The sequence below is a fragment of the Thamnophis sirtalis genome, unplaced genomic scaffold, assembly GCF_051295495.1.
Source record: "Thamnophis sirtalis isolate CommonGarterSnake01/CBP01778 unplaced genomic scaffold, rThaSir2_p1.2 scaffold_10, whole genome shotgun sequence".
Classification (NCBI taxonomy): domain Eukaryota; kingdom Metazoa; phylum Chordata; class Lepidosauria; order Squamata; family Natricidae; genus Thamnophis; species Thamnophis sirtalis.
The window spans coordinates 22,411,940-22,428,236 of NW_028261390.1; the positions used below are offsets into that span (position 1 = coordinate 22,411,940).

At 37.3% G+C, this 16,297-nt stretch overlaps 1 protein-coding gene across 1 annotated transcript in view; it reads right to left on the minus strand.

The window, feature by feature from the left end:
• The window catches only part of LOC106537550 (uncharacterized), a 99,729-nt gene that overhangs the window by 63,237 nt on the left and 20,195 nt on the right, over positions 1–16,297 (minus strand). The window contains exons 3-4 of the mRNA XM_087723910.1: positions 14,737–14,763; positions 14,559–14,585 (exon numbers count right to left, since the gene is read on the minus strand). Of these exons, the coding sequence (XP_087580036.1) occupies positions 14,559–14,585; positions 14,737–14,763 (54 nt within the window). The remainder of the gene's footprint in view (positions 1–14,558; positions 14,586–14,736; positions 14,764–16,297) is intronic.

A 16,297-nucleotide genomic window follows, 5' to 3' on the forward strand; every position in this document is an offset into this window, starting at 1 on the left:
GAAGGCACCAAAGAAGAAATAGAAAGATATACATTAGACTTATAATAGCAAATATAACTCCCAACTGGTGCTTCTGTCTTCAGAAGAATCTATGCTTTGTTTTAGAATTATTGCAAAGATGCAGAAGGTGGGAGGTAACACCTCCGTGGTGTTGTCCTTTTATGGAATAAGTAGTGATGCAAACTTGCTCTCAAAACACCTAATTAGATTCCAATTTTAAAATATTTCTTCAGCATCTGGAAGATCAAAATGGAATGTTTCTATTTCACATCATGAGCAAAGATTCCAAGAGACAAAGCACTAGTTCAGACTCAGTCAGACTTTCCAAATAGCATAGGATGCCAGGAGCAAAAGGTCTTTTAAATACTGGAGGCATAATTGCCTTCTGGTCCCTAAGTAGCTAAAATGATGGTTATTTTTTAAAGAATGCAAGGGCGTGTCACTATAATACCACCAAGACAAAAAAGTGGTGAATATTATTAGGTAGTTTCCCCTCACACATATGTGCTAGTCGTTCTTGACTCTAGCGATCAGTTCCATTTCAAAGCCGAAGAGCCAGTGCTGTCCGAAGACGTCTCCATGGTCATGTGGCCAGCATAACTGAATGCCAAAAGTGCACGAAATGCTATTACCTTCCCACCAAAGGTGGTCCCTATTTTTCTACTTGCATGTTTTACATGCTTTTGAACTGCTAGGTTGGCAGAAGCTGGGACAAGTAATGGAAGCTCACTCCATTATGCAGCCTTAGGGATTTGAACCACCGAACTGCCAACCTTTCTGATCGACAAGCTCAGTGACTTAGCCACTGAGCCACTGCATCCCTGTGAATATTATTACTAGAATTTTATACATTTAAAAAAATCTTTCTGATTCCTTTATAAGTAGGAATTTGTTTTGGCCATTAAAACTATTTACATATAAGTTTGGGTTTTATCTAATGCAGTTCTGACTGATCTCTCTGCAAAGCAACATTGAAGAAATAAGGATCATAAGGGAGGTTGGGCTGATTGGCTTCTGAAAGCAAATTCATTATCCATGACATCTTTATGCGGATATGGAAAGACTGGCTGGCTGATGCGTGTTGGCCACAAACCTTGACGGTGAGGATCTGATTACTGTGAAGGGCAGCAACTGTGGGGAAGCCTGGCAGGCCCTAGGAACATACACACACACAGTACCAAAACAACACGACACAAAACGTCACACACAGAATGGCAATTTAACAACAGACACAAAATTAGGTTTATAATCAGATTTGTTATAGATGGTGGCATCTTATGCATGTCATTTTCTTTTGAACAAATATGGAGGGCCGCCAGTATTAAACAGGTCACCTAGAAATATATACTATGAAAGGTAAGTATTTGAATACCAGTGTCTTATTTATTATTCACAATGGCAATAGGCCACCTTTTTCAGAATAATGTTATATTGGGGATTAAGTAATGTTAAATTATATATACAAGTGAACAACAACTTGGAAATGATGTATCTTTTAAAGTTTAATAGGTTTATTTTGTTACCATGCAACATAAAGCACATAAAGTATCAGTGACACACAAACATACACATACTGTACATTAAATTGAACATTTTACTATGTTGGAACTAAAGAGTTAAAAGGTGTATGTTTCACATTAATCAGAATTGATTTTTTAAATATCTTTACAAACTATGAGAATATTATCAGATGCAAGAGAAGATATGTACATCTGATTTCTTCCAACTTTCCAGTTCTGTTTTTGAAGATAGTGAGGAAGTATAAATAGATTTTAAAAAGGGATAAAATTTCACACTTATTTGCTGAGTATACTTTTTTTAAACAGCCAACCATTCAACCATTCATGAGAAAAACATACAAGTGTACATACAGTACATTTACAGATAACTCCCATGCATATCAGTGTGGCAATAATTCCTACGAAATGTATGAACGTAACACCCAAGCAAATAGTTATAGGCGTTTTAAAAAGTTCTTCCAAATACACAGAATACAACAAATTTTGTAGAATTACTCCAAATATTTGCCAAATGCAGGACTCGACTATTACAGGATTCCTAACAGATGGCAATCCTGCCTCTGTTGAAATACTACTAGCAAAGGAAAACCCACCATTTTCTGAAGCAGACTATAGCAACTTTTAATAGCTTTTAGCATTAGGATTTTTAGTTTCTAATATCCAAATGACATCAACTTCCTTAAAAAATAAACCCATTCTTATTTTCCTGTATTCTAGAACAATTGTGAGTATACAAACTACAGAATAACAGAGTTGGAAAAGACCTTGGAGGTCCTCTAGTCCAACTCCCTGCCTAGGCAGGAAACCCTACACCACTTCAGAAAAATGGTTATTCAACATCTTCTTAAAGACTTCCAGTGCTGGAGCATCCACAACTTGTGGAGGCAAGTTGTTCCACTTATTAATTGTTCTAACTGTCAGGATATTTCTTCTTAGTTCTAAGTTGGTTCTCTCCTTGATTAGTTTCCATCCATTGCTTCTTGTCCTGCCCTCAGGTGCTTTGGAAATAGCTTGATTCCCTCTTCTTTGTGGCAGCCCCCAAGATATTGGAACACTGCTATCATGTACCTGCTTTATGTTCTACACGGAAGTCCTTCAGATCCTTGAAACCAACAGTCAGGTCCTCGTACAATCTTTTCTTTTCCAGACTAAACATACCAAATATATCTGAATATTTCTCATAGATTCCCCCACCCCCAAGTCTTTTATCATTTTGATTGGTACCTGCTGAACACACTCCAGTTTCTTAGTGTTTGTCCTAAAATGCAGTGTTCATGGCTTGATTTAGTATTTAAGTACAAGTTGATTAATGTAAAATAGAAAGGAATTTCTTTGTCTCAGCATAATATTTCTATTAATGCAGCCTAGGATTGCAGCTTAATTTGAAATCATTATCTATACTCACATTTGCTATCCACTCTGCATGTTTTTAACCATATTTTGGTCTTTTCTCCTAGAATCTTTATCAAATGCATTGCAGAGGCTGCTCTATCACTGCACTCAGTTAAATTGGGCACTTTATTCCACCTCCCCCGCCCCCCATGGTGTGAGCAGAGGGGAGCATCTTTGATTAAAATTTTCAGTAACTAGGAGGTTCTTTCATTAATATTTCTAGTGGATTAAGATGTCTTTTAAGTAACAAAGCAAACTCTCCATGAGGAATGTATAATCTGATAGGAACTGGTTCAAGCCTGCCAAGGACACTGACTTAGAAATAGAATATAGAATAACAGAGTTGGAAGTCCAATCCCCAGCTTAGGCAGGTAACTCTACACCACTTCAGGTAAGTGGTTATGCAACATCTTCTTAAAAACTTCCAGTGTTGGAGCATTCACAACTTCCGGAGGCAAGTTGTTCCACTGCTTAATTGACTTGAAGTTTAATAACCGGCAAACTCCTAATAATGTGAGAAACACATTAGCTAGCTGAATAGCTAGATGAATATTAACAATCAACTAAGAAATTACAAAATGTTACATGCTACATACTAGAACCTCTGAGCATGTGTGTTGTGCCATAAATGTGTCAAATGATATTAACCAATGAAAGAACTCATCCCAAAACCAATATGTATATTAAATATATTCTCCACCTTTCCAAGGGGCTCCTCTACAGACTGAGGTCCTTTGCTTGTGTAAATAAGGAGTAGATTTTTAGTCTGCCTCCCCAGCTCAGGTTGTATTTGGGCAAAGCACAGTGGGATGAATGTTTACGGCAAATACCACAAAATGAAATCAGATGATTTTGGAACGATTTCTTCTTGATAAATCAATGCTGAGCTTACTAAGCAATAAATTATTCTCTAAAAAATCACAAGCCGGCTGTTTCTTAATCTATGTCAGAGTATTGTTCGTTATTAGTTCAGCAGTCTATAATTAAATGGGTTATCTTTTATAGCTAGAACAATATTTGTCAGTCTGCAATTATGTGGCATTGTTCCTGTCTCCTAAGCAAGAGGCTTCCAGGTGACATCTGCAACTCATTCAAGATCCTTGAAATGATCTTAACTTTATTCACTATAGCTAGTGAATAAATCACCTCTTTTCTTAACTTGGATTGCCACTTCCTTGTTAACTGTTCTGCTTAAATCAGTTTAAGTACAGTTCCCATTATAATCCGGCTGATATCTGCCCAATATCATCTATTTTTATCTTAGCAGCATGCCCATTGCTCTTTCGTCCTTCATTCTACTATTGTTCTTTTTATTTAAAAAAAGGAATTTTTTGTTAATGTTCTGCATATTATTCTCATCTGCATATTCCATTTCTTATACATGTCCTTTTTAAAACCTAGGTCAGTTGAAAGTGCCTTATCATCCTCAATAATTTCCTAAATTTCTCATTTTTCCTCATGGGAATTATCTGACATTTTTCTTTCGGTATATTATTTCTGAGAAGTTCTTAGATTTACTGCCTTCTCTTTGACCTCTGGGTTTTAGTCCATGGGATTTCACCTAGCAACTTCTTTGCTGAAATTGTCTGCCCTGAACTCCATTTATGTGTCAATGCTTCAATTTCTCTTTCTGTATTATTCTGAATCTCAAGAGCATACGGTCATTGTTCCCAAGGTTTTCATTTTTCCTGCTTCAACAAGCTTCTTGTCCTAGGATGATGTCTAAAAGAGCCAATCGCCTTCTCTGCTTTCAAACTTCTGAAAAATTAAATAGTCAACACTGAGATGTTTGGGGATCTTGGAGTTTTGGTCAAGTTGGTTTTAAAACAGACACTTGGGTACTTATAAGTCTTCCATTCTACATCTTTCCTTCTGAAAGTTTTGTAATCTGGTCCAGGAAGACATTATCTTCTGCCTAGGTTAGGCATGAAGTATAATACACCCTCATAATAAAAAGGTTCTTTTTTTTGTCCTTCTTTACATTCCTATTCATTCTTATGTTCAAACTCCTGCATTTTAAACCATATGTATTCTTTATTCACATCACTCCTTCTATTTTTTTACAATGTTTTCTTTTGAATAAGTTACATACTTCATTCCTATCATTCCATTCCTGTGTTGCTTGAATATTACAACTTTATCAAGCAAATAGTAAACTTCACTTTCAGGTTTATGAATTGCCAGGAACCTCTAGTTAATTTTTATTGAAACAGAATAATGGGATACATGGTCAATTTATAAATCACTCTTTCAGTCAAAGAAGATTCTCACAACTGATCTCACATATATATGAGACATTAGATTTTAGCTGCAGGGGAAAATAACTTACAAACACGATCTCTAAATGAGTAATATAATAAATAGAGTTGAATATCATGCTGATTAAGAATTAAAAAGTATTGAAAATAATCAATTGTTTTCCCTTTATATGTCCTGATAATTGAGAAATCCACACGAGAAGACTTAAATATGTACATTTTCCTTGTACTTTTCCTTTGTAATACAGCTACTTTGCTTGTGTTGCCTCTACTCAACTTTCTCCTGGTCTATTGAGGAGCTGAAGTGAATACAGAAGACTTTCAGTTCTGTTGCTTTCCTGTATTATTGTGAACAATTGCAGCTGCAGTGTGAAACTCTTAGCAGTAAAGACTGATCACTGAACTTTCATGGATAGGAAAGATTGTTTACATTACTAGTGAGGGCAAAACATTCAGGTTCAGGAGTAACCTGAGTTTTTTATTCCCTGGCTTATGCTGTGAGCTGCTATAGAGACAGTAGTGGCTTTCAATTTATTTTACTACTGTTTTGCTTGTTTGTGTGGGTGTGTCCGGATGGGTGGGCGGAACCTCCCACCGTCGCCACTACTGGTTCACCCGATCCAGGCCAAACCAGAAGAAACCCACCTCTGCATGGGGAACACTGAAAGTGAAGCCAATGTTTTACTGAAATCCAGCCTGGCAATTGAAGGTTGGAGAAGATGCATGTCTATAGATGCTGCAGTTCTAGTGTCTGATCCTGATCCAATTCCATACCCTTTAATCATTAAAGAAAGCCATTATCTCCATACTGAGGATCACATAATTGAATCATGTAGCAATATCAGGATCTACAGCCAAACTTTTTGGAAATAATTTGTGCATTGTAGCTCAAGATGTGGAGACATGAAAGAGTCTGGAAGAGACCTTACAAGGCTATTTCAGAAACCAACTAATTACTAATTGGTAATATTCCCTTGTACATTCTATGGCTGGAACCAATAATTTTGCCTTGCTTATTTGATTCTCGTCTGTACCTTCATCATGTTTTTATTTGATCCAGGATTCTATTTCTTATTCTTGGCCTAAAGATTAAATATAGACCACTCTTCTGCTTAGTGATTTTGTGGGGAATGAGCTGTATAATCTTGTCATCCTCTGTCCATTATCCTTTGGGTGTCTTCTGTGAGTTTGGAGAAAATATTTATGATTCCATTTTTTTTTTCTATATTTGTTTGAGCATTGGCACCAGCAAATGAACTTTATACCAAAGCACCTGGTGAGAAAAGCATATATCCAGATAGTCTGGTTATAATACATACAATCACTGTTCAGTTCAATACCCAACTTCAATATCATTACTGATTAAAGTTCAGAAACATGTTTTTATTCATACTTGTTTTCATATTTGTATATTGCCTACTTAAATAACCCTAGTATGCACTGCTTATGCAAAGATTTCAGGAACTTTTTTTCTTCCCTGGCAGGAGCAATGAAGTTTTTGTTTATCCTTGACTTAGCTGTATAAACACGCATATTACTGCAAAGATTCAATGAACAAAACTAGAATTGCCACCTGCTGTCCATTTGCACTTCATATATTCATAGCCAGGTGCTACTATTTCACTTCAAATCACTCTAACTATTAACTAAAATGATCCTGACAGCTTATATGTTGGCCTCCCCATCCTATACTTCAAGCTCCAATTAATCTCTCAGACTGGATGCTTATTATTTTACCAGAATTCAAGATTGTTTTCCATCATTCTTTATACAGCCTCAAAAATTCACAACATGAACTTCTTCATATTAAATATTTTTATTGCAATTTCTGCTTCCTCCATTAGAAGCTAAATTTAAACAATGACACAACTCAGGAGCTGACAAAATAAAAGGGTATTCTTCACAAAGTTTTCATTCATTCAAATCATAGTTTTGATTTTAATAGAGAAGCTTTGCAAACATATCAGTTTGTAGTTAATAAATATTGAGTAGCAATATTCTCTGTAAAAGCTTTCCAGATATGTTTCCTTCTCAAATTTATCCTTAAGCACATTTGAATCCATTGCCCCTGATAATCTCTATTTCACACAATTTATAATCTGATAATTATTAATTTTGGATAATGGAACTCTGATGCTAGTATTAAACTGAATCAGACATAGTATTCAAGTCTTCTACGATAAACAATGCTTTCTGAATGCTTTTAACAGTTTTTTTATACTTTCTATTATTGCATATATTATGCAATAATGGAAAGTTATTAATATAAATTAATAAATATGTTCATTTTATAATTTTGTTACTTTCCAACATCTACTAACTGATTTACCAAAGAATTTAAAAAGTAACCTGTTTTGGAATAAGGTGTGTCTAAAAATTCACATTTTTGGGAATTCAGCTAAGCTAGTGGTTATGTCCCGATGTTCTGCCATTCAGATGGTTTTTCCTCTCATTTCATTGAGTAACTGCATGTTACAATTTTTGTTTAAAAATAGTATATTTATGCCAGGGACATGCAGTCACTAGAGGCAAGGGAGGCGGAGCCTCACCAGTCTCCTCAGGAAAAAGAAAGAAATTTAAATATATTTTTTTAAATAATTAAAGCCAAGATAGTTGCTACCAGATTCCAGCTCACAGTGGCTTGGTGTCTGCTTAGTGTTAACCAAAGCAGGAGGCAAGAGAACTCGGAGCCTCTTTTCCATAAGGAATTTTTCGCCTTCTAAAAGTTAATAAAGAGTTAAAAGGCAAAGAAGTTCAGATGGAAAAGAGGCACTAATTCTCCCGCCTCCTGATTTGGAAACAGCCAATCGTGTCTTCTTGAGCACGCTTACGTTGGGCGGGGCGTGCTTCAGAGAAGAGAGAAGTGGGCGAGAAGGAGGAGTCTGCCTCTTTGCTGCAGACCTGAGCGCTTGGCGGCTCCCGCGATGCAAAGTGCCCCACCATCCCCGTTGCTGCCATCCGCTGCCCCAGCCTGCTTCTCCAGGCTCCGCCACTGGAAGTCCCGGATCGCCTCTGGGGGAAGGCTGAGTGAAAAACGGAGTGAAGCTTCTCTGCGGCCTCCCGGCGCTGCCCAGAGGCTCTTGCAGGAGCACGTGTCAGCAGCCGGCGGCCTGGAGCGGCCCCGGCTGTGAGACAAGGGAGCACTTAAAGCAGCCGCTGCCGCCGCCGCCACCACCCCTCCTTCACCCGGCGGGGTGGTGGTGGCGACAGCGGCAGCGGCTACTTTAAGTGCTCCCTTGTCTCACAGCCGGGGCCGCTCCAGGCCGCCGGCCGCTGACACGTGCTCCTGCAAGAGCCTCTGGGCAGCGCCGGGAGGCCGCAGAGAAGCTTCACTCCGTTTTTCACTCAGCCTTCCCCCAGAGGCGATCCGGGACTTCCAGCGGCGGAGCTTGGAGAAGCAGCGGACGCAGGCCGGGACAGCGGGGGTGGGGCAGCGGGGCACTTTGCATCGCAGGAGCCACCAAGCACCTTTGCTGCAGACCCGGGCGCTTGGTTGCTCCCGCGATGCAAATTCCCCCCCCCACCGAGGCCGACCGTTGCCCTGCTGAGCCTCACCAGGTATCAACCTCACTGCACGTCACTGATTTATGTACTATTATTCCTACAGGCTTGCTTTTATTCGACTACTCTGCCTGCAGAAACATTTACATTACTGAAGAAAATAATAATGCCCACATTTGTCCTCAGTTATGATATTATATTGTTAAAATATATTGCAATCTTCTTATACATTATTATAGAAAATAATATTTCAAACCTTCAGTGTAACAGTTATGCTATAGATTATTGATAGATTTGAATCTTATGTCAGCTATCTAAATGAAAAAGGACTTAAAATTTTAGTAGTGAATGTTTGTCTCAAGCTCTCTGAATTCTGGAGTTTGCTCAATTTTTGTTTACATTTCTTCTAAACATTTTCTGAATATCATAGGTTGCCCCTATTGTCATACTGAGGGATAACTTAGCCTGACATTTTAACTAGTTTGCACTGGAACTAGATTGGAAAGGTCAGCTGACTAAAGAAGTTTCTTTAGCACAGAAATATGATGGAAGTGTGTTTGAAAAGACAAAACTGCTCAGTTTGTGTAAATAAAGTTTAAATTCCATAAGCCTCATCAGGTTAGAGTGGCATTCTTTTAGGGAGATTGAATTTTGGAAAGATATAGGTACTTTCACCATTAGCATCCCCTGAAAGATCTTACACACACACACACACAGAGAGAGACTTTTAATGCTTGTGTTGAAAATCACTGCTCAACTACCTCTATCTCAACCATTAACTTAATTGTTTGATTTACTATGCTGCTTCACAATAAACTCAGACCCTCTGACACATAATTCACAGTAATTTTAATTTGATTTTTTTTAGTGTCTCATCTTTCCAGCCAAATCCAGTGACATTATTCTCTGAAATGATGTTGTGTTATAGAAGAAATGGCATAGCACAAAAATAATCTGTGTGCTACAAAACACATTCTCAGAGTTCAGCTCTCATCAGTGATGTTGTTTAATACTCTAATCCAATTTAAGATTATTGACATTACAACCTCAGTCCATCCACAAAGAAAGACCCAGGTCTATAATGAAAATGAATGTGACCTTAATCTCAATTTATGTATTAGAGGTATTATAAAAGACAAACAAAATATAATAAGAATCTTAATCTGAATTTTTCTCTAGCAAAACAATGTGTTCAATCACCAAGATTAAGACAAGTGAAGATAATAAAGGAAAATTCTGAATGCCTTCACTTTCTGCAACTGAGCACATCTGAAAGATGCTTTTAGCTACATGCAGACCCAACTAATTAAAAAAAATATTTAGAAAACACCAAGTGAAGAAAATAATTTTATGAGCTGTACCTAGACCACAAACCTAATCGAAAATCAACTGCTGGGTGATGATTGTTAAGGTTAATAAACAATAAATCTTCCATGTGTTAGGAATGAATGAATCATTTATAGAAAGAAATAGAAAATAGATTAGCATATTCAATTAGAGCCATTTCATGCACACTCAACTTCTCCTTTCATTAATTACTGTTCTAGTTGGACTATAAATGATGAATGATCCTCTGGTGGCAATGTTCTTTAAGCAGAAGTTACTCTGCAATCTTCAAAGGCCTGCTCCATTTTTTTCTCCCCATGGTTTCACGAAAGCAAAAGCAAAAACTTGTCTCCTTAGAAAAAGTACTGGAATTGTCTTCAGATATAAATGCTTTTAAAAAACAGGTTAACAAAAAACTGTAATATATTAAATCTCATACCTGTATAAAGTTGTATTGTGATAATTTCAATGTCATTTTCCAATATGACAAGAGATGAACTATTACTAATTTTATAGCAAGGGAAATTATCTATGGATTATGATGTAATATAGGGAAAGCATAATCTAGTTCTCCATATCTCCACCTAGTACATTTAGAAAAATGCATAAAAGATTAAAAGGAAAGGTAATGGCTACCCTTTTTCTAGTTGTTGTTATAACTGAAAACACCAATGAGTCTTTTTTTTAGCCATCTTTAATGTTCACAGAGTGAGCACTTTAGATTTCAATCTATCTACTAAATTATAAATATGCAGTAATAATTTGTCAGTTTCTGTTAAACTGGTCAAGATCCAAAAAAGGAAAAAATCTCTAGCAAAGGCATTGTTGTGCTTTTTTTTAGTGACGAAATGCTTCTATGAGTCGCAGACGGCTAGAATTTTGGATTCTTGCCCATCAAATCAAGAGGCACACTTCCAATTAAGATATTGAAAATTAGATTGCTAGATTATTAAAACCTTTAGTACCTACCAGCCAACATTTTATAGCTAAAATAAAGACACACTTTAACAGCCTAATACTAAGACATACTTTCTAAAACACATTGGGAAAGATATCCAGCTGTTGATTCTCTGCAGAAATATATCCAGCATTTGTCAGCAGTATTGCTAAAGGAGTTTTTAATCATTCTTTGCTCTGCACCTCCATTATTCCAAAATTTGCTTCTGAACAATGTGGAAGGTAGCATGAAGACCACACTCTTTTTTTTTTTGACTGATGCTTTTCATCTACTCAGAAACTTAACTGAGGCTCTGAAATTAGATTGCATCATAACTTTTCAGTTAATTGTGGAGTCTGTCTTCCAGAGGTGGGTTCCTACCAGTTTGGACCGGTTCAGCTGAACCAATAGTAACTTGGAGGCCTGGGTTGCTGGAACCGGGTTCCAACAAATCAATCAATCAATCAATCAATCAATCAATCAATCAATCACCAGCCTTCGAGAAGGCTCCTTTCCATTTTCTCCATTGTACAACTCTTTCTATTGTACAAATCCTGTTCCCATTGTGCAAACTCCTTCCAGCTTTCTCTATTGTACAAACTCTCCTCTCTGTTGTACAAGTCCTAAAAAAAGCTGGGAGAGACTTAATAACAGGCCAAATAAGGCAATATGATCATTTTGCTGTTAGAAGCAGGATCTCATTTTGTTTTGTAAAGTGACTTTGGGATTGATTAATTCAAAGTAGATGACCTGTTCAAAAGATTTGCACAGACCTACTCTTATCATCCAATGAGACATAATCTAATTATTTCTATATCAGTCACAATATATTGGATGCTATCTTATCTACACAACACTCATGAAAGATTTATACCAGTGGTGGGATTCAAAAATTTTTACTACTGGTTCTGTGGGCATGGCTTGGTGGGCATGGCTTGGTGGGCATGACTGGGAAGGATACTGTAAAATCTCCATTCCCACCCCACTCCAGAGGAAGAGTACTGCAAAATCCCCATTTCCTCCTGATCAGCTGGGACTCGGCAGACAATAGATGGGGCAGGGCCAGCCCGAGGTGGTATTTACCAGTTCTATTACTACTCAAAATTTCCGCTACCGGTTCTTCAGAACTGGTCAGAACCTGCTGAATACCACCTCTGATTTATACCACTACTAAATCCTACCCAAAATTTCCATCCGTAGAATAGGCTGGACATGGATGACTGAATCACTCCTGCCAATACATGGGCATTGGATCATTAGTTGGCTCATGACATTCTTGTTTGCTTTTAAGGAAATTAAAAATGTTACATATTTTAGACATCATTGGACCTAAAATCATGGATATGAAATATCTGATGTGAGCAACCTGAATGATCACATATCTTCCATCCCTGCTGAATTTTGTGTTTTTAATTGTAATTGTGGGTTTTTAAATTCAGAATTGGCGAGTGCACAGAAAATCCCTCTGGCATTATCCAGTATTAAAACTAAAATTAGTATTATTCAAACTTTTTGAAAAGATATGTACGTTGGGGTCTAACAATCCACACATGTAGGTTTTATCTAGAGGTAAGTACATTAAATAACAATGCTTTGAATAAAACAGGAATGACATAATAGTTCTGAGTGATTCAAAGCGAGCAGCTTTCTGGAATGTTATGACTTGATACAACGCTAACAAAAGTTTGCTTCTACTCCCTGGATCACTATGCCTTATAAAAGTACAAAACAACTATAATGACCTTTTGAACTGATCTCTACTCATTACCCCGAATAACAGATATCCTAGCAGTAGTTTTTTCCATTATTGTTTCCTAGCTACATGCACAGCAAGAAACTGGCTCAACATTTCTGTACCTGGTAGAAAAGTTGGAAGGAGAGAAAAGCAATTAGGATAACTATCCTTATATTCCATGCATCCCAGTAGTTTTCTATCAAACTACTATATGGAATAAACTTAACAAGCTATAAATTCGCAAATAGGCTTACTCATTATTGGTTCTCTCAGCTGTGCAAACAAATATATACTAAATAGCAAACACATTTGGAATCCCACATGAAAAGCATACAACTCAGAGAAAATTACACAAATAATTAACAATTTGGCAGGCGAGGATTCTCCAACCTCCAGATATGTTGAACTAACCAGGCCGCTATGCAGGAGTTTAAAGAGTATATGTTTAAATAGTTGGTAGTCAACCGAGTTTGCAAATAGGTTGCAGTCATTCTCTGCAAAGACTGTTTAGAAACCTGGTCTAAGAACGCAATTGGCAGAGACAGCAGGCTGCTAAGAAATAAATACTGAACATTTTCTATGGTATCTTTCAATCTTTGTTTAAGGCTTGCTGTGAGACTATCAGAAAAATTTAAAACACCATCATTCGGAGCCCAACACCTTGTACAAGAGGTATCAAAATGGATGTCAATGCCTGCTGGAGTTTTGAAGTTGGGATAGCTAATAGATAATCTTGAGCTGATTAGCTCTTGGTTCTTGTGACTACATATTTTGCAAAAATCGAAAAAAGTTTTCAGAGAGAAAAAGTGTTTTACTGACTCTGCTGCTGTTTAGGCATTCCTTTTGGTCTCCTACCATCACACCAGGATGTGTGAAGAGACCAGGCTACTGTAGCAAGATGACAAAAGTAACTTGAGTAGGGCTAGGTAGGATCTAGAACTGGCCCTGTCATCAAGACTCAAGTTGACCAAGAATCGCTGATGAAATCACAGGCTGCCGGCTCTCATTCTTTCATTTTCTCCTTACTGGTGTTGCATGTTCATTTTATCTATCCAAGATTACAGACCATTGAAAGAGCCCTTCCCGTGTCTTTTCCTTCTGAGCATCCTCCAAAGAGGCAGGCAACTAAGTCTCTTTCAAAATACGGAGCCACCACTGCCAGGTCCATTGGGAAAGCTAAAGGAGTGACACATTTCTCCCTCTGCCGACAATTGTTTGCTGGCACCAACTGGTGTTTGTTCTATTTTTACTACCATGCACATATGTAAAGAGAAACAACTGGCATTCTCAGAGCAACAGTATCTTATCTTTTCCTCTTTCATTATCTTTTCTTTTAAAAAAGCAAGCACAACAGAATCCGGCAAAAGCTGTTTTTTTCTGCTATATAGCTAATTCTAATCTATGTTCTAGATAGACAGAACAGATTGCTATTTCCAAAAAGCCAATATAAAGGCATGCAAAATTCCTTTCTAAAGAAGTACAATTTGCTAAAAATAAATAAATCCAACTGTCATTTGCTTTATTAGAAGCTCATGCAGATCTGACAAAAGAAACAGGTGGGGAAGGCTGGAAGTTTAGTTAGGCAAGATGGTTTTCTAATGCAGCCCATCACAATCATTCTCTAGAATATGGCTATCAAACCACAGAGATTGTGAATTTTAGTGTATGCAGTAATGTGTATAGTGTGAACTCTTTTCACTTGTATATTTGAATGGTCTGTGAAATCGTGTTTGCCTTTGGCTCTCCTGCAGACACTTTCTACAACATGCAGGGTAAAAGCAGCTAATAAGCATAATTAGCTCGACACTCAGCTCGAATTTAGTTTTGCGCTATGGACTAACTGCCTAGTCAGGGATGAGGGAGTGTAACATTTTTGTTAATATGCTTACCCGAGGGCCCTGATCACCTTGATCTCCCTGCAAAGTGGAAAGATGATAGTTTTAACACAGCGTGTGTGCTAACCCAGCTCTCTTAAATAATCTCATATCATAACTGCTTCAATAGCCACCAGTTACTATCAGGAGGACTTCCGCTTAGTTGGTTAGTAGCAGAGATTGGCTGACTCACCTTCTCACCTTTTGGACCAGGTGGACCCTGCAAGGAATAGAAAGAATATTCATTAATCATTTCATAATATGCTTGATAAGCCAGCCAGATGCCTACGAGCAGCAGAAGCGGTATCTAATTTGAATAACCAGAGGATCATTTGAATTATTTGATTGCAGTTTGGGGGTGCTTGACTGAATAATAGAAAAGAATAGAATAACAGAGTTGGAAAGGAAGTTCCTGAAAATGTTCTTCATATGTTTTAGCCTCCAGTCGCCTAATCATCTTTGTTGCTCTTCTCTGTACTCTTTCTAGAGTCTCAACATCATTTTTATCTCTATGTCTAATAAAGATAATAATCCTTTGCACGTACAGCTAGTATATTAGGAACACTATCCCAGATCTTGGTTTATGTTTTGAACTGAATTTTTGTGACATCAGGCTGGATTCCAAAATTGCAAGATTAAAATAATAGGATAAGCATTGAAATGGATTCTGTGAAATGCTAAAATGCCTACCATTAAGTTTGATTTTTTTTAAAAAGTCTATAGAAAAGTCAGCATTTAGAATTTGGCTCTCTTACTATTATTGCATTATAACTTCAAGCAGATCCAGTCATGATGGACATTGCTGTGAGATGCTGGGGGAGTTTCATTTAGCATTATATTAGGAATACAGCTTCCTTAATCAGCATTATAGCCCATACCAAACATGAATATTTGATCATTTATAGGCTTGGTTTCACATAGCATACCTTGGCTATTCTTTCAAGATAATGATCAATTATATAATTTAGACAATGCGATACAAGCAACCAACTTTAGTTAAGTTAAACAATGCAAAATAAACAGCCAAAAGAAATATCTGTTGTTTCTGACTAGAGTTAGAAAAAACTAGGCAAGGATATAACCAGGAGAGAATGATCCCAGTATAGTAAGAACAAGAGTGTAAAGATTTACAGTCAGGGCTGGCTTCATTTTGGTTATTTCTCCACAGTAAATTATGTGTTCAATAGATGTGTATACTTGAACTATATCATGTCTTAACAAATAAACATTCAAATTTATGAATTTGATGTGATTTCTGACACTTTTTTCTACGGTATAACAAAGGAAATTCGAAGTATCTTGTCCTGAAAGATTTCCATAGTGAGTGTCATAGTCATATTCAGTGTGCACATCACTAAAGAAAGAACAGTTCCACCAGTAATGTTTTTGAAGCTATATCTGCATATAAAAAAGGTCAAGATACTAATCATCACTTCTTTATCCTCTCTATACTTGCACTGTCATCACACAATCATGGGGTTTCCATGAAACTTCCACTGATTCCCATTTACAAGGGGCTAGGTTGTTTTTCTCTCTAGAGCAGGGATGTCAAACTCGTGTTGTCACAGCAGGGTCATGTGACGTATTGGGGCTTTTTGCTAAACCAGGCAGGGGTGGGGCCAGCATGTGACGCATCTGGCCCACAGGCTGAAAGTTTGACACCCCTGCTCTAGAGGGACTAATTTAATTACGTATGCTTAATGCACAAAATGCCCATTCTATTTTTAGCCTCTATTGAGATTCTAACTAGTTGA